This window comes from Durio zibethinus, chromosome 22 (assembly GCF_047325235.1).
Source record: "Durio zibethinus cultivar Kanyao isolate XHJ-2024 chromosome 22, ASM4732523v1, whole genome shotgun sequence".
Classification (NCBI taxonomy): Eukaryota; Viridiplantae; Streptophyta; class Magnoliopsida; order Malvales; family Malvaceae; genus Durio; species Durio zibethinus.
Window position 1 is genome coordinate 13,727,394 of NC_143183.1, and position 19,874 is coordinate 13,747,267.

Consider the following 19,874-nt stretch of genomic DNA (forward strand, 5'->3'; position numbering starts at 1 on the left):
TATATTATAATAGGTATATACAAGTTTCTGAAGTCTTTCAAACTTCAATGTGTTTCTTGCTTTGGTGTGAATATAGCTAAATATGCTATAATTACGTTCATAATTTAATGTAGATATTGTGTGACTAAGCATTTTGATTGCTAGTTTTTGTAATTCAGGAACACAAGTGCCATATATCATCCACCACTCAGCTGTATAAAATTATTTAAATTAAATACGAATATGCTATACAATTAAATAATATAAATAAATTATAATTATTTAATTTACTATTTACCTAGATTCATTTGCTTCTAAGCTCTTTGTGCCTGTGGAGTACCAAATGTTTCATGCTTGTCTCGAAATAATAATAACCACATCGATTGAAAATACAATAATAAATGAATAAATAAAAAATAATTCAATTTGTAATACATAAAATAAATGTTAAAGTTATAAAATAGTATTAAATACTAACCTGATTAATCATCCTGATTTGAGTATCTATCAAAGGTTTTAATCTTTCAATAACTATTTTTATACCTTCTAATGTTTCTTTAAATACATTTGCAGAATGTTCCACTCCAAATTGAAATTATGGATTTAGATAGTAACCTAAACATAATTCATAACAATATTATACTAAAGTAATAAAAATAAATATATAAACAATTTAAGTATAAAAAATAAACATATTTTTTAAATACCATCTATATTCTTGGTTTACTTACTAGCTGAATGTAAGTTAGAGTGCATGCAACTCCATCTATTATCAATAATCTTTTCATATTCAGTAGAATAACGACAATTTTGCTGAATTGCTTGTTTAGCTCTATCTACAGCCTCGTAAATAAAGCCCATTGTTGGCTTTTCATCACCATCCATAAGGTGCAACACTTTTACTAAAGGCTCATAAACTTTTATTATATCGCCTACTTTTTTCTAAAAATCTTTTCCCAAAATGATTTTTTTGGCTTCATAAGCAGATCCTGATTTTTGTTGTCCCCATTTTGAATCTTTAAATTCCTATATATTCATCAATAAATTTTAGAGTAATATATTTTAAATTAATATTTTAAACAATGATATCATAAAAAGATGCTAAATTTAAATAGTTGTACTAATTATTAAGTACTAACCTTTGAATTAAACATCTCTCTCAAACCTTGCTTTTGCCTCATTATTTCTTCTAACTGTATGAAATGAGTGGTAAATCGGGTAAGAGCAGGATGAAGTATTTGCTTCCCTTGTGTATATAATTTTTCATCAAATTAACAGTCTAAATGTGATTGTATATAAAACAATTCACTTTCTTTACATCATCCAAAACCTTTACCACATTTTTTTTCTTCCCAATATCTTCAAGGCACAAGTCCAAACAATGAGCTGAACATGCTGTCCAATACAAATGCTTTCTCTTCTCCATTAGTCTTTTTCCTACGGCCTTAAGTGTTGCCTATTTGAACAATGTATTTTTCTCCAATTTCTTCCACAACTTCATCTAATAATCTGTAGTAAAAGTTTGCATCTCTACTACGAACACTTGAGACATCTACAAATTTTCAAAAAATGGTCCTTTTACTACAGTAAACAAGGAAATTAATGATATGCCTTTGATTCAAACTATTGGTCCAACAATCACACATCAAAGTGACACCCAATTCATTCTAATGAGCTTTTAATCCATTAACCCATTCATGAACTTGTTGATACTCAGACTCTAAATACACATCTAAGACCTCATAAGGTGTTAGAAGTTTTACATGTTGGTCAACTTCTGCTACCACAGAATCAAATTATGCAACCATGGAAATTTGTTAACTGAAAAGAAAGTTGATCATATATAAAAAATTTTGATACTGATTCACCCATCTTTCTTCTTAATGTCTTTAAAAATGAATCACTTACTTTTGGTTGCCTTGAACTCTTACTTCTAACCAATTCAGGTATAGTTCCCCTTAATGAAAATTCAAACTCATTTGAAGTTGATTTCCTTATTCTTTCTTCAAAATATTCAGCAATTGAACAATGAAAGCTTCGTCCCTCTTCATATATGTTACTCCAATCACTAGTTCTTTGTTTGAATTCTTGTCTTCTGTGCCACTCAAGTTGTGATTGGATACTATCTTGCAGAGCTTGTCTAGTAGTGATGTCATCATCAATAAATCCTTCAAAATCATCTTCCTCTCTTAATTGTGATAAAAATTTATTTTTTCTCCTTTTGTAGTCAACTTTTTTTTATTTGCTATCTTGAAAGAGTTTCATCATACTTTCTCTTACTATACCTATTAATAATATAGTTAAAAAAAAGGAGAAAATTAGTTACACATGCTTATGTAATTTTATAATTTTTATTAAGAAATTAACAATAATATTTTCAAAGAAATTATAAAAATATAACATACCAGTAATGTTGGGGCATGGTGCAACATTACCAGTTTTATGAGCAATGTGTTCTTTGAAATGTGTTATTCCTCCTTTTATAGCTTTACCACAAAGTTTACATGAAATATTTCCTCTTGTATTTGGCACAGGTGTTCCAAAATGCCAACCTATATCATCACTTGGCGCGTCCTTTACTCCTTTACTCGGAAACTCTTCATGTGGTGGCATACTTACTATTTTATATAGAAACAAAATAAAATTATATTTAGAAATATTAATATTACTTATTGCATCATTAAAAATTGATTTTACACTAAATGTTTTAATTTTTAGTTTTTAATCTTAAGAATATTATTAAATAACTTAATCTTTTTGATACACTAATAGATATAAATTTTTTTTATCACAAATAACTTTCAATAATTATATAATAAATACAATCTTCAATAATTACATAAAAATAACAAGAATTAATCTAATATCAAAAGAATTGGCAACAATATAAATATCAAAACAACAAAAACATTTATTAAATTTCATATACAAAATTATAAATTAATATATAACACAATCAAAATATAATATTTAATTTTAATTAATTTTTGTCTAACTTATACAAAAAAATTTATCAAAAATTTTCATCTAAAATCTCTATATATATCATATTAAATTACTAATCCCTTAATTTTTTTTATAATAAATCTTTAATCCCTCTAATTAGATTTTATCTAAAATAATTTCAAAAATTAAAAAAGTTCAAACTTATATTTTAATAAAATTTTCAAACCTATATTTTTTATTTTTTAGTTTTTAATCTTAGTAAGAGTAATAGATCATAAAATACTAAATTTATTAAATAACTTAATCTTTTTGATACACTAATTGATATAAATTTTTTTATCACAAATACCTTTCAATAATTATATAATAAATACAATCTTCAATAATTATACAAAAAAACCAAGAATTAATCTAATATTAAAAGAATCGACAATAATATAAATATCAAAACAATAAATAAAAATTAAAATTCAGATACAAAATTATAAATTAATATATAACACAATCAAAATATAATATTTAATTTTAATTATTTTTCATCTAACTTATACAAAAAAATTTATCAAAATTTTTCATCTAAAATCTCTATATATATTATATTAAATTATTAATCTCTTATTTTTTTAATTATAAATTTTCAAAACCTCTAATTAAATTTTATCTAAAAAAATTTCAAAAATTAATTACAAAATTAAATAAAAATTTCAACCCCCACCCCCCCAACACCCCACCACACCTAATCTCTCCCCACCCAATCCCTTTCCACCCCCCAAATGTCCCACCATACCTTATCTTTCCCCACCCCCCAACACCCCACCACACCCAATCCCTCCCTACGTGCTTGTCCCAATGTCCTTCAATTTGGTTAATTGTAACTGAACCATCTAAAAACGTAGAAACGTAACTTTCTAGAATTTTCTTTTGTTCATCTTCTTCGCGCATCCAAAGCTTCACTTTCCACAATTTTATTTTTTTTTCTCTTTTTTTTTAATTTCTCATTTTCTCTTGCATCTCTTTATCATTATTACTTACCCAATACCTACGGAATACCTCGTTCGTCTCTCTCAGACTCTTACAACAGAACAGACATCATTTTACAAAAATTTTACAAAAAAAAAAGTAATTTAATTTTCTTTTCTTACCTTATTTGATCTTGAATATTGATTAAAAACTTGAAGCTGATTTGAATTTGGGTGCCGAAGTACCGATTGAATTATTGAAACTTGAAATATTCGTCTATTTTCTATCTCATTTTCAGATTAATTTTGATACTACAGATCTGAGAGTTTGAATTTTATTTTTTGCTTTTGCTTTTACGTTTATTTTTGCAAGTTTATTGCTTTATTCTACAGGTTGAAAACTTGAAATTTTGTTTTTTTCTCGAACTATTAGATCCGTGAGTAGGAGAACGGAATAGCGACAATAACGGTCCGTTATTGCGTCTATTCTCCGTTACGACGTTATTTGCGGCCATTACACTCCGTTTTTTTCGTGAATGAAATTCTCAACCACGTTTTGTCCAATAAAGATGATGGGTGGTGACACTACCGCTATTTTACGACCGCTATTCTACTTTTAAACCGCTATTTGAAGCCTTGACTATCATTACTCTTGTATATGTTGGTTTAACTTTGTATAATTGACTTGATTTGATAAGTCAATTGAATTGTTGGACATGGATTTAATTTTGAATCCTTCAAGAAATATTTTCAATTATTACGTATGGAACTTAAGTTCATAACTTATTGAGACAAAAAACAATAATAAAAGCCAAAATAAGTGCCACTTTAGCAGGCCTTCTTCCATAAAGTAGCTACTCAGTATCATATTTATACAATTATTAATATTCACGAGGAATACATGTCTCTGTAACCAATGACATTATAAAATATACTGACCATTACTTAAAGTCCGCCAAAAGACCCCAATATAATTCCATAGAACAACCAAACTAAAATTGTTTAATGAAAACCTCATACAAAAACTGTAAAAGCAGCCATTGCTAAACCAAGCATACTAAAACTCCCCTTGGAAGCTCTCAAAGAGATAGCGCTGCTTGGCGATGGTGCAGGCCCACCGACCGAAGGAACTGAAGAAGGGCTCAGTCCAGAGGGAGCTGGAGATGGAGCTGTTTCAGATGAGCGAAGCACGTTGATGTCAACTTTTTGTCCAGCTTGACAGTGTCCAGGAACACCACAGAAAAAATAGTGGTGGCCTTTTGTGGTTATGTTAATGGAGTCATTGCCGGTGTTATAGGTGGCCAAAGGAGCTGAGGCATTGCAGGCCCTGTACATGGGATGGGTTACTCGCATCACATTGTGAAACTGAGCATTGTACTCAAAATCTGTATGCCATTAACATTGGTGTCATTGAAAGAATTAGATAAATTGTGACAATGAAGAACAGATCTATATAACTGTACCAAAATCTTAAGCAGTAGAATTTCTTTCCTTGAATCTTAAATTGGCTTGTGGAATAAATTTGGGAAGTACTATCTCTTTCTCTCAATATTCATTTCTGTGAATTATTCTAGACCGGATAGCCCCATTGTCATTGAATCTTCACAAACAGCTAGGGGATCCAATTATATTTTTAAGAACTGTGCTGAAAACTTTAAGGCATTATTGTACATAATCAAGCATGAATACACAGCTAGGGCCCATGATTTTTCCACCAAAAAAGTATGTTGTGCATAATAATAAAGTTTTGTCCCCATAATTAAGCTTATTTTTCAACCTTGCTATTAGCCCAAAATTTCATAATAACCTCAAGTTGTCAACTCTAAGCAAAAATAATTTTATGATTATTGGTTACTTGTGTATACCTCTATATCAGATATATTACAAACTACTTTCTAAATTTTGATTGAAATATACTGTGTTTTCTATGTTTCTGTGTTTCTATCTTACAAAGGAATGTAAATATCTGATAGTTATATATATATATAAAAAAAAAAAAAAAAACAGTGTCTGAATCAAAAGAAAGATAAAGATATTTTTAAGTCACTTTTTGTAATTTTAGGCAAACATTGAATGGATGGATTTGATACCCTACCAGACATCGCAAACTTTAGCTAAGCTTTCAATGGGGTGAAGTGACAGCTAATGAGAAAGGCCAGAGAAAGTGGGGTTTGGAGAAAATAATGTGGGTTGGGGGACCACAATTGTTTATTGGACCCCGACAAGTTGTTGGATGTTGGTGCCCATTGGGACGATTAAAAACAATGTACGCTTGATTTCTAAGTGTATTATTGTAAGAATCCACGTGTCTTCCAGTCCATGCTGTAATCAACAACAGAAGTTTCCTACCAAGTCCATTTGAGGTAAGACGGATGAATGGAGAAATCAATGGGTCATGAATTGACCATGAAACAAACAGACATAGCCAGGGCTAAAGAAGGATCAGGTCTTGGATAGTACCCTAAAGCCAGAACAGGGATATAAAAATATCCTAGGCGTTGTCTATGGCTGTACATACAGGGAACATTTATCAGAGAACTATGTAAATCAGAGGGAGATCTTGTGGGAAATTGCTTGGAATTTCACTCGTGGAAAAGTGGAAATTCCAGCACCAGCTTTAACACAAAATAATTGCAAGAGGTGGACCATAAAGGGAAGAAAGTAGAGGTAAAAACAGCTTTTTAAAGAACAAAGCTACTGTAAGGAATATTAAAACCCAGTAGAGGAAATAAGAGAGTATACCCAGAAAACCATTGGCAAACAGGGTATTCAATTAAGAAAAATGGAGCACAAGTAAGCACAAAACTGAAGGGAAACTTACGAATAATGTCACCAACTTGGAAGGTCTTAGTAGCAGCCCACTGCTTGTAGTCAATATTGCCAATGGTGGTCCAACCAGCAGAGTCTCCAACCTTGTAAACAGCTGCATGGGACAACTGCAGCAAGGCAGCCATCATAACCAGAAGAGCCTGAGCCACGACTCTCTCTGCAAAACCCATGACAAATTGGCAATTGACTAGTTGTGTTCTATGCCCCTGAGCAAGGAAAGGAGGATTTATGTGTTTGTTTGCGATGGGTTTGTGAGGATGGCAAGGGATTCTTTCTCTGGAGGTGTTTATAAATCTTTTGGACTAACTTTACTTTGGTCGCTTGGGCTTCTTAAATTTTCAGTTACTTTGGGATTATGGACCCCCTACTTTTTGGTATTTATGCTAATGGACATGTCCCTATTGCAAATTGACAGGATTCATCCTAACTAAAGTGGCTGTTCTCTCTGATCTTAATTATGAGATCGAGAGATTAAAGGGATAAAGTCAAATAGAAATGAAAGCATTGAATTTTTTGAATTTGAAGTTTAGATCAATTTTTTCATTACTTTTAAGAATTAATATCTAATAAGTTTACATTCAATAACTGCAACTATAGTACATACTAACGGAGGTATATGACCAAATTTCTATGCCAGGAAAGGATTTTTACAATCTTCATCCAACTCTCTTGTCAATATCGTGAAATCTACTTACCGATAGGTATTGGTATGTTATCTTTCAAGCCAAATCAATTTTGATGAAAAACATTGTCATGATATTTGATATCTTATAAAGATCTTAATTATTTTTTATCATTAAACTTATATACATATATTAAAACTTATATGACAAAATTTTCGAAATATAAACAAAGTTTTTGTAAGAAAATTATAATGAGATTGTAATTGTAAGATCCTTATTTCATAAAAACTATACTTAAAGTTCCTAGTCAATATTTTATCAATAGGATGACATTGACAAAAGCCATTGAGATTAGCATATGGTTATATCTTACTCAAGTAGCAAGCAACCATTCTCATAAGTTAAAAGTTTAGGTAAACTTAAGTTAATATGTGAGTACTTTTTATAAGAATAAGTTCATTGAACATGACCCAAAATGAAAATACTTCACATAGTGTCTATAGCTATATTATTATGTAATGGTTATATAAATGATCCTCTAATTTAATATTACTTATGATCTTATATGATGAGTGTTATATTTTAACTTTATTTTTCTCATAGTTTTAATTACAAATGCTCTAGTCAGGTATAGTTAGGTATATGAAGTATATAAAAATGTATGAAGTAATTAAGATAGAATTCGTTATCTTGTGTGATTAAGAGAGTATTTTAATTAGTTTTCATTGAATTAACTTTAAAAATTTTTTACTAGAGTGAAATAAGAGCTTAGAATTATTTTAAAACTTATTTGTGAGTTAATGTCAATAACAAGACTTAACATGATTGAATAAAATTGAGTAGATACTAAATCATATTTAATATTCAAGCCAAGATGTTTAGTAATTAAAGGATATTAATTATACATTAAAACCATGCACGGATAGACTGTCAAGCCACATTGACTTTCTTTAGCAATTGGGAGTCTTGACAATATAGCTAGCATTAATCATGATCTATAAATATAAAATTAACTAATTAGATAATTATAGATAAAGTCAAAAGATTTGATTTCTCTAAGTCCGAACATAAGGATTACAATGTTTGTGTTTAATGCCAACATGCTAAGAAATTTAACGGGTAACACACAATAAGACAATTGTAAAAAATTAAAATTAAGACAAATTAAATTGGACTTAATTTGGATTGGATTAAACCCAAAGGTAAAAGAATTAACAAAAGATGCAATGTCTACTTGTTATAACAATCGACATGTATAAAGATTAATTGAGAATTAAGTTGTCTTATGTTAACCCTAAAGTAGTCGAACCCTTCTCTATATAAGGAACATTAGCTATCCCTCTTCTAAGAAGAATAAAAGATACACTTTCATCTCGTGTTGAAAACAAACTTGAGAAAAAGTAAAGAGAGGGTTTTATAATACTCACTAGTTAGAATATTGGTTTTGTTTCTCACATTTTTGTAAAAGTTTTTTTATAATTGTTTGTGTGGATCACCATTAAAGGTTGTACGTTTAGACAGCTCTTGGCTTGCTAAAACAAATTCTGTGATCTTATTTGCTTGGTGTTAAGAAAAATCGGCACAAGAGGTAATATACTTCTAATCAAAAGTAAATATCAAGTTTGTATGATCTTGTTGATTGAACTTGGTTTTGAGGAATTGAAAATTTTTAAAATTTCATTGCTAGTACTTTGTACATTATGCACAATTTCCTTCGGTATGTCTTGTCGATATTATTGAGTGTAAAATAGTGACACATTTAGAACATAAGAAATATTATCCAGATTGAAGTAGGATTAACTACTTTTGTAGTTGCATTTTTTCCTCTATTTATTTAAGGTGGATGATAAGCATAAGGACAGATGGCATCCAGCTAAAATACCACTCACCTAGCACTCTTAAGAGATGTTTGATTTAAATGAATATAAGATTTTTTCGCAAAATCTTACTTGTGGGATTGTGATTCCTACGTTTGGTTCACAAATATTTGATTTCTAGGGATAATCTTAGATTCACAATAGTACTCAAAAGTCCCAGAATAAAAACTTTCTCTCTTTATAGTTTTTTAAGATTCCAAAAAAAAAAAAAAAATTTATCTCACATTTGACCTAAATAAAAAATTTTACTTTGTATTTTACCTCATGAAAATCAACATATGAAAATCAAGTAATTGTTGATTACTTTTAATTTGAAAATTTTTTTTAATTGAGATTTTATATTTTTTCACTTGAATATTGCATTTGTAGGCTTTGAAACACAATAATTGTAATTATTTATTTTGTTTTTTTAAACAAAAATATACTATTTGACAACTCATAAATCTTTTTTATATTTTTTATTCAAATATTGCATTTGTAGGCTTTAAAAGACAATAATTGTGATTATTTATTATGTTTCTATTGCTATGATTCTTTGAACATAAACATAATATCTGATAACTCATTAATTTTCTTTTTCATTTGAATACTACGTTTATAAGTTTTAAAACATAATAATTATGATTATTTATTACGTTTCTTTGAACATAAATACAGTATTTGCTAACCAAATAATTGGTTAATTTTTTTTTTTTTTTTTTACACTCAATATTGGAATTGTACTATTTAAAACATAATAATAATTATTATTTACTATATTTTTGTTCAAAGCGATACAGTATTTAACCACATTAATTGCCTTATTATTTGGTGAGCAACGTTATTGCCTTGTCACTACGTTTCCCAATGACTTACACCCTCAGTTGACCAAATCGTTGACAACAGGGTACAAGTTTTTCTCTTCTTCTTACTTATTTTATTATTATTCTATTATTTATATATATATATATATATATATATATATCTTTTGATTAAAGCCCGGAAACCATGAACAAGCCAAAATAGTTTTGGCACGTAAGTGGAATACTAATTTTGGAAACTAAATGAGAGGGAGAAAACTATTATTATTATTATTATTATTATTATTATAAGTTTGTTTTCTTGATCAAGTACTTAAGAAAGAAATTGGATAAAATTTAGATAAAATTTTAAAAAATTATTTGATACATTAGTATATGAATTTTTTAACTCATAAATGGGGTTAAAATGATGACATATGTCTTATTTTTTTTTGAATTGAAATTTTAAATATATAAAAGATATGTTTTATCATTTTAACCTCACTGGTATAATTAAAAAACTTTACTATTAGTGTATTTAATAATTTTTAAAAAAATTTTTAGGTAAAATTTATACAATTTTTAATAATAATGATTTAATTAAAATTTTAATAAAAAATAAAAATAGATGAATTGATAGAGTTTAACAAGAAAATCAATAATCAATATTTATTCAACAAATAAAAATTTTATTAAAATTTTTATAAAAAATAATTATCTAAAAAATATATAAATTTTTTTTGAAATTTTACACAATTTATGTATGATCTACTTTTAATTTATTTTTTTAATTTTTTTAATTTTTATTTAATTATTTTAATACAAAATTTTATAAATTTCTGTTTAAAAAAAAAAAAAAAGGGAAGATGACATTCAGTAGCTCACCCCAACCATCATAAACATGAGGGTAAGAGTTTTGGAATTCCAAAATGCAACTTGATTGCATATTATTATCGTATTTACTACATTTTTTGGAATAGAAGCATAGTAATTGATTTTGAAATTTTTTTTAATATCTCACTTGGATCCTATGTTTTTAGGCTTTGAAACATAATAATTGTAAATTATTTACTGCGTTTCTTGGATGAACTTAACATAGTAATTGATAACCAATTTTTTTATAGTTAGCCACTCAAATATTGCGGATTTGAAATGCATTAATTGTCAATTTTTTTTTTACAAATTATTATGTTTATTATATAGTGAAAGACATTATAATAAAAATAAATTATTAAATAATTTGACTTTTTTTTTAACCAAATATAGAAATTTAATAATTTCATGTCATGAAAAATCACTCTTTGTCATGAATCAATACTTTCTCGAAAATAACTTTCTATTTTTGAAATTTAAGATTTTGCAAACTAAATACCCATTTACTATCAAGTAATGTCACCTAATTATGCTTCAAACATTTATGATAAAAAGAGTTTGTATTCATGTTATTAAAGCAACGTAGTAGAGTTTTTTGTACTATCTCCTTTTTTTTTTTAATAATAAATGAGATTCCAACTTGAAACCTTCAGTCTTGAGCCGATTTCAGTTCACTCAATAACAACTCATTTGTGTGTGTTTTCACAATCTCTTGATCATTTGAAGTAGAGAAATATGCCATAAATGAAAAGGTAAAAGGAAGCGGGTATATTAGCATTTTATTCAAGTAGTAGATAATATGCTAGAATGGGTTGTTAAAATAATCAGATGTTTTTGTTTTCTTTTTATTTTTTATTTTTTCTGTTAATCATGCATTTTTGGTTCCTCTACTGACATTACATCTTAAGAAGAAACAGACCAGATCTCAACAAACTACCACTAATAAATTAATTGAGGAAGGAAAAAAAAAAAGATTGGGAAGATATATTAAAGGTACAAGGACTTGTGATTATTGATTATGACTTAACAAAATAGCAACACTGAAAAAAAAAAAAATAAACAAATTCTAAAGCAATATATGAGCGGTTGTTGCCACACCCATTCTTGCTGTTTACATCATCATTATCCCATATTGTTTTAAACTTCAGGGCAATGCTCGAAAACGCTTGCAAGGAAAGAATGTTGGAGGCTGTTGGGCGAGTTGTAGAAATATTGCAGATACAATCAACGTTCATAATCGACAAGGAATGTTAGACTGACATGATTGCACATTGGCACTACATATATATTTTTCTTTAGTGTTAAGTGCCATGATAACATAATGCTCCCAAATTCAAGTATACAACTTCATTTCTTGTCGTCTCCTGTTCCTTTCATCAGAAAAAAAAAGGGGGGGGGGGGGGGAGAGGGTAGAAAACAACAATTATTTAGATCTGGATTTGCTGGTGTAGCTTCTTTTCAAGTACCAGTTTCAAAGAAATGCTATACAATACAAGTTGAGTTCATGTTTAGTATAAAAATTATGACACGATAAAATAAGATGATATTATAAATTGGATTAGATTAAATAATATTATCTTATTTTATGTTTGATGTATATAAGAATTAAGATGAGATAATTTATTTATTTATCAAAATTATCTTTTTTTTAAATTTATACAATTTAAATTATTGATATAATTTTTAAAGGTATAATTAAACATATAAGTTTAATTTTATAATTAAAAATAATTCTCTTTACTTGAAAAGAATTGAATAATCCTATGCCAAGAAGATATTAATTTCCCTTGTAATCCTATCCTTTTTTTTTTTATACAAATCAAACATAATATAAAATAATTATCATCCTATCCTATAAATAATCTTATGTATCATACATGACCCAAAGTCATTAAATATTTAGACCTTTTACCAACTTGACATTCTCTTATTCCTTTACTTCAGAATCTACCTTATGTGCACTAACAATCTCAAAAAAAATCCCAAGTTGTGTTTGCACATGGCAATAACTGTCAGAGAGTAGTAGTATTAGTGGAAATTTTGCTGAGACTAAAACTTCACGTGTTACATTGGCAAGCACTCCACTTGGGGCTAAATGGACAGTGTAAAGGGAGAAGAACCCTTCAAGTTTTTTTTTTTAATTTCTAATCTATCCTTGAACTTACATCCTTATACTTATTTGGCTGAAAAAAATATTATACGACGAATCTCATTCGAACCTGCAACTTCCAGACGTTGGCACTAATGTCATGCTAACGGATCCGAAAATCAGTCAACAAGAAACCTTCAAGTTTGGACAATATGGGGTTACATGTGGCCATCCTAATATAATGTGCGTGTTGTTCTCTCATCTCTGATCCTTTTAGGATTTCATTTGGTACCCAGTAAATGATAACTTTGTCGATGATAATTTCCTAACAGGGAATTACATTGGTTAAGGATGAAAATACACCAATAGCAGATCAACAAGAGTAATTCATCTAGAGAATTTGCTCTCATCTTTGGGTTAGAGCAGAGAGAAATTGGAAATTAAGATTATTTTGATTTAACATAGTGATCTAAGATCAACTGCAGATTAAAATTCTGTGAATGAATGATTATATCTCAGCAGGAAAAAATTCCCTACTGTAATATCTATTTCACAACGATTGATTTTTGATAGCAACCATTATACATCAAATACTTTCACAATAATTTCACCGGGAATTTCAAATGACACTAACCGTACATTTCTTTGATTCCTATATCTATTTTCTATTCCCTAATGCGTCTATTCATTCTAGAAATGAGAAAGATCTCAAATTTACAACTGGGAAGTTGGATCAAATCCATTAGCATGTCCATTTTTCTTTGCGGTATCACCATTGGTAACAGCTGCTCCCTGATGATCATCATCCATGAATCTCTTCCAAAACCAGTGTTGCTTCCACACTCTCTCAGTCATCTCTTCAATTGGAACATTTTTTGTCTCCGGTAGTAGGAACAGTGTAAAGATTGACATGATTAGGACCCAGCCAGAGAAGAACAAGAAGATTCCAAACTTGAAATGGCAGAGCATTGAGAGGAAAGCCTGAGCTATAACAAAGGTAAAGAGCAAATTAACGGAAACAGTCACACTCTGCCCTGCCGAGCGGGTCTCCAGGGGGAATGTTTCACTAGGGATCAGCCAACCAAGAGGCCCCCAAGACCATGCAAAGGCTGACACGAAAGTACATACCATAACAACTACTAGGATTGCAAAACCTCTATGGAGATCATCAGAATGATCTTTAACCTTGATTCCTAGAATAATTGCTATTACTACTTGAGAGAAAAACATCTGGACACCAGCTTCAAGCAACAGCACGCGACGGCCCACTTTGTCAACTGAGTAAATGGAAACAATGGTGGATAGCACATTGACAGCCCCAGTTATAACAGCAGAGTAAAGGGCAGCATCATTGCCAAATCCCAGTGTGTCAAACAGGACTGGAGCATAAAACATGATTGCATTGATCCCGGTACATTGTTGGAAGATCTGTTCCAGGTATCCAAATTAATAGAAAAGCAGGCTTATCAGTAAGAATTACTCAACCGGACATGTTCCAACATTATCATTGGTTGGAAACCTTGAAGCAGATCAGCAATAAGTTTCAGCAAAGTACTAACCTGCAAGGCAATTGCAATGACAAGTTGGGGGCGGTTCCTCCGTTTAAGGAGATTCCTAAAAGGGTGTTTCACTTGTTTAGCCACACGACTTGCCTCGACAAGCTCCAGGAACTCAGGCTCAATATTATCTGTGCCCCGAATCCTTCTGAGCACAGCCTTTCCTTCTTCCAGGTGACCACGCTCAATGAGACTGTTAGGACTGTCAACCACCAGGAGGGCCCCCACGGTTAGGAGAAGTGCTGGAATACCAGCCAATCCCAATGATAGTCTCCAACCCCATCCCCCCTCAATTCTGTCGTTGCAAAGCAAAGCAATCAATGATATTTAGCAGAAAAGCCAGAATTTAGTTGCAATGCAGAAGGAAATGACTGACTGATGACTGCTCCCTAAAAAACATTATTATTTCCTAAACGTGGAAATGAGCAACGATTAAGAGTCATGGTTGTCCTATTAAAAAGCAAATCAAGGTTCCTTTTTTCTCCTAAAAGTTCACATATAAATTTGTACCCTGAAAGGATACTGTTATCAACCAGAAAGGAATTATTGGCAACAAACAAGATAGCAAAATCCCTGAGTATCATTACATCAAATTTTGTCAGTGGTTCTTCACATATGCAAATTACTACGACAATAAATGAGTTCAAAGTTGTTGGTAACAACTGAAACTAATTGCATAACATATTAAAATTTTAAGGTCACAGATCTAGCCTTTGGATTATCCAGACTAGAATCAATTGAATTATCAAATCTGACAGTCTTAGAATTCAAAGTACTCGATTTGGATTCAAACAGACTTTCAAAAATGCATATTGACTACGCTGTTCCAGCCAAAGAAAACGACCGAGCAACAGGAAGCTGCTGCTTAAAATAACCAAGTTAGACTTATCAATGGCATCTTTGAACTCGGTTTGGAGCCTCCCAGGAAAAACATTACCATCTGCCAGACTTTTTACTTGGTTAGTAAGAAAGCAAATTTTTTACTCTAATGTGTCAACTGCTAACAGGTTTCGACTGTCGATCGAGAAATATGCCAAGGAAGAGAAGTTAATCGAGACTAAAACAGGGCATGTGTACTTCGTACCCTTTTAATTTCAACAGTTACAAAAACTATATACATAGTACATAATGAATATAATGCTAAATTCATAGAAAAGCATATCAGTAGTTTCTCTTGTTAGCTCCACCGATAAAATTTTTATGAAAATGAAGAAACATATAATAAGAGTAAGTGGGAGAAAGAGGCTTACTTGGCAGTCCCGTAGTTGATAAGATTGGCAAAGAGAATTCCAATGGTGACATTAAGCTGGAATAATATGTTTAACCCTCCACGAATTCTTGTGGGTGCTATCTCTGATAGGAACAGTGGCACAGCCTATTTTACATATGATTCGCAATATTAAATTCAAAATTTCCACATCTAAACTAAATCAAGTTTTAATTAAATATAAGGGCTAATGCTGGATCTATTAATTTTAAACAATATATGACAATATGAAATGAAAGTGATATAATTTAAAATTTTAATAAAAATTATATATGTGTTTAACAAAAATTAAAATATTTTGTGTTTAATTTGTAGACACAAATTGTAACATAATAAGTTTTGTATTTTATATATATTTTACACAAAATAAATAAATATAATACATAAATTATCGAATCAACTAATATATATATATATATATATGAGTAAGCCTCTCCTCAATTAAGATGTTTAGTAACCTCATAAATTGTTTATGGCGGTTAATATATAAAATTAACTTTCAATATTCGAAATTTCAAATTGTAGACACATGGTTCCACATTTTTTGGTCTACATGATATATTGGGGAAAGGAGAGTTTCGTTCGAAGCCAAACTTTTTATGTTCTCATCAAGCATCTCAATCATTAGGCCAAGTCTTTGTAGACCAAAAAATAATAATAATAATAATAATAATAATAATCTTTAGGTTTAAAAATTAAAAAAAAAAAAAAAAACCTTTGGTTCTTATGTACCCTGCCGTTTCCATCAGCGGCAAGTTTGGTTACATGGGGTAGTTGAATTTAAGGTCCAAGTAAATACAAAAAGATCCATAAAAGAAAAAAAGTAAATACAGAAAGATAAGATAAACAATTAAAAAATGTGCACACACAAGACTGGAGGAAACGAAAAAGGGTCAACAAGCATCACACGTAATTCACAAAAAGACTTTTATAAAGATTTAAAAAAAAAAGGATAATTTTATCTAAGAAAATAATAATAAAAAAAGATTATATGAGCAAGAAGAAAATGTAGAGAAACATGCTTTTGAAGCACTTTTGTCCGGTCGAAACCGAAGCCAAAAGATATTTTTCACATGATATCTTCTGAAATTAAACCAATGGAGAGAAAAAGGGTCACAATCACATGTATAAAACAAACTGGCTGATGACTAAGAGGAAAGAAAGCAAATTAATCACAAAGTAATAATGCAATTACCAAACCAACTTGATTAATTAATCAACCAATAGTTGGAATTTTGTAAAAATGATCATTTTAAATCCGATACAATGATAATACGAAAATGATATAAAAAAATATAAAAGTATTGATTTAAAAGTTTAATAAAAATTAATTTGATAAAAATAAAAATATATATTTTATATTTAATATATGAATTATAATAGGATAATTTTTATATTTTAAACTCATTTAACATAAAATAAACATAACAAGCATACACTAAAATTCTAACTTTATGGAGCGTTGGGTCATAAAGGTCGGTCCATAGTAAATACCCATTTATTGAAATTACCTGATTAGCAAAACCAACACCGCAACCAAGCAATATCCTGCCAATAATAAGCATGGCTAGGTCTTGAGCAGCAGCATTAAGAACAACACCAACAATGAAAAAGAAACCAGCAATCAACATCGTCAGCCGCCGACCAAGGCTCCTTGTGGTGTAGGAGGCAAAAAAAGTGGCAGTTAAACCAGCCAAATAAAGCGATGAAGTGAACAATTGCAGGCCTTGGTTGTCATATTTGCAGTAATTTCCGTTGATTCCAGGGTCATTGGTTCTTCGATAAACAACTGGGAAGAATTTTTGCAAGAAGTCGGGCATGGATGTAACGCCACCTTCATCAAAACAATAACTCATCTAATTAATTCAATTCAATAATTACAAGAAAATTTTTTTTACAAGACAAGACAAGTGATTAAGTTGAAAACTAAACAATTTAATGAAACTAAAAAAAAAAAAAAAAAACTTGTTTTCTTGTTAAACTCCTCTTCATGATCTTGTGTATTAATCCTGTAAACTTTCATGCAAGCAATGAAAAATGAAGAATTACCAGAGACACCGACGTCATAACCGAACATAAGGCCACCGGTGGCGGCCATTATACAAGAAATGATAACGATGGGAGTTATCTTAGCTTCGAGCTCCACCCCCGTCGGTGGCACCGATGAGAATCCACCCCCTGGCATGCTACTATATCACCTAGAACACAAAGCTCAATATTTATATTTTTTCCTTTTTCCTTTTCTTTTCTCTAAAATGAAGAAGAAGAAAGTGGGAGAGTTTTGATTAGCGTATGAGATGAAAAGGAATAGGCAAGAATGAATGAAGGAGGGAGGTTTATATAGATTCATAGAAGTGGATGGGCACAGTTAAAAACACCTCAACGAGGTACGAAACTGGATGACGTAGTGGGTTACCACCATCAGGATCTTTCCACGTGTTTATTGACTTGTCTTTTTTTTGTTTTTTTTTTTTTCTGCTGGGTTTTTGTTTTCTTTTCTGTGACGGCTGGTTGGTCAACCAACGGCACTTAATGGTGGTAGTGTACTGTTAATTGGATATTATATACAAAGCGAATTTAAGTTTTTGTTATTAATCTTAGAATGAATTTCTCCAGTGTGAAAATGAAGAGAACTTTGCATTATAAAATTAGAAGAAGAAAGAAAAAGAAAAGATGAAATCAAAGACGAACTCGTTGACCCAATTAAGGTGTTGGAAAAAAATGAAGGGAAGAAAACCATGGGAGGGGGGTTTGATGGGCCATGTTTATCCAAAGGATTGGGAACTGTATCCTTAGCATTTAACAGCCTGCAATTAATGGCTTGGTTTCGAGGAAACCAAACGCCAATACTTAGATATGATGTACGAACTAATAATCTCTTCTTATCCAAAATTAATTGCTAATAATCTCATATCATTCAATCTTGGACTTGATTTTAGTGTGCTAAGGACTCATCTCAGCGTACAGTAATTATTTTTGGAGTCGGAGTATTAATTTGAATGAGTGATAAAATTGATTTTAGTCAAATTAAAAATAACGATAATAATAAAATTAGATATTATAATTATAAGGTTAAATTAATAATTAAATATATATTTGAATATAAAATTAATGATAATGATGATGTAAAAAATAAAAATAAAATTAGATATTTAAAATTAATTAATGCATACTTAATCGTATCATAATAAAGTTATCCAAATAAATAATTATAACAAAAAAGGTGTTTAATTATTGCACCGCAACAAAAGTTACAGTGTAATCCAAACTGAGCGAAAATGTTATTCATACTTAATTCTTTCTCATAATATCAAAATCATGTTTGGGATCAAAATGACACTGACATTAATTAAAGTATTAATTGTTTTGACCCCAAATGCAAGTTCGATAAAGCCAATGATTGAAGGGGCTCTAAGTAATAATATTATTTATTTACGAAGCTACTGATGATGACATATATAATTAGATTTTTTATTTCTTGCAAACTATATATATATATATATATATATAACATTTTGTGAAATTCTCCCAAAAAGAGGAAAGGGAAGGTCATCGAAGGAGGATATTTCAAAGGAAGATAGCGAAAAGGTAGGGATAAGTAAGGTACTTGTTGTACTTCATTTGTCTAACACGTTGGCCTTAAGAGGGATAATCAGTTACAAATTTTGAATCAATGAAGAACAAAGCTAACTGGTAGTTTTACGTAGATCTATTAGTTTTAGACATGATACAATGAAATAATATGTAATTAATATAAAATATAAAAATAATATAATTTAAAATTTTGACAAAAAAAAAACATATATAAATTTAGTAAAAATAAAAAATACATTTTGTGTTTGGCTTGTTGATTTGATAATGTTTTATTTTATACGTATTTGATATAAAATAAATACAATAAAAATATATGAAATATCAAATATACTTTTATGATTAGAGAGATTAATTTTCAAAATTCTCTATTATATATATTTCTTGTTTCTAAACAAATAAGTATTGAACAATGAGTAAAAGTAATTAGACAAGCCTAACACAATGGAATCAACAATATATTGAATTTAAATTTTAGGGTTATTTTTTCCTTTTAATAGTCTTAA

The 19,874-nt window shown here is 29.7% G+C and overlaps 2 protein-coding genes across 2 annotated transcripts; both read right to left on the bottom strand.

The window, feature by feature from the left end:
- Positions 1-4,689: 4,689 nt before the first annotated feature.
- LOC111276678 (mavicyanin-like) lies at positions 4,690-7,015 on the bottom strand. The gene is made up of 2 exons (XM_022862427.2): positions 6,706-7,015; positions 4,690-5,269 (listed from the first exon to the last, which is right to left on the bottom strand). Exons 1-2 carry the CDS (start codon positions 6,881-6,883, stop codon positions 4,899-4,901), a joined length of 549 nt encoding a protein of 182 aa, XP_022718162.1. The 5' UTR covers positions 6,884-7,015; the 3' UTR covers positions 4,690-4,898.
- A 6,419-nt stretch (positions 7,016-13,434) lies between these two features.
- On the bottom strand, positions 13,435-18,090 carry LOC111307949 (sugar transport protein 13-like). The gene is made up of 5 exons (XM_022906325.2): positions 17,827-18,090; positions 17,289-17,611; positions 15,761-15,885; positions 14,514-14,805; positions 13,435-14,382 (listed from the first exon to the last, which is right to left on the bottom strand). The coding sequence occupies exons 1-5, from the start codon at positions 17,960-17,962 to the stop codon at positions 13,669-13,671; spliced, it is 1,590 nt and encodes a 529-aa protein (XP_022762060.1). The 5' UTR covers positions 17,963-18,090; the 3' UTR covers positions 13,435-13,668.
- Between the last annotated feature and the right edge of the window lie 1,784 nt (positions 18,091-19,874).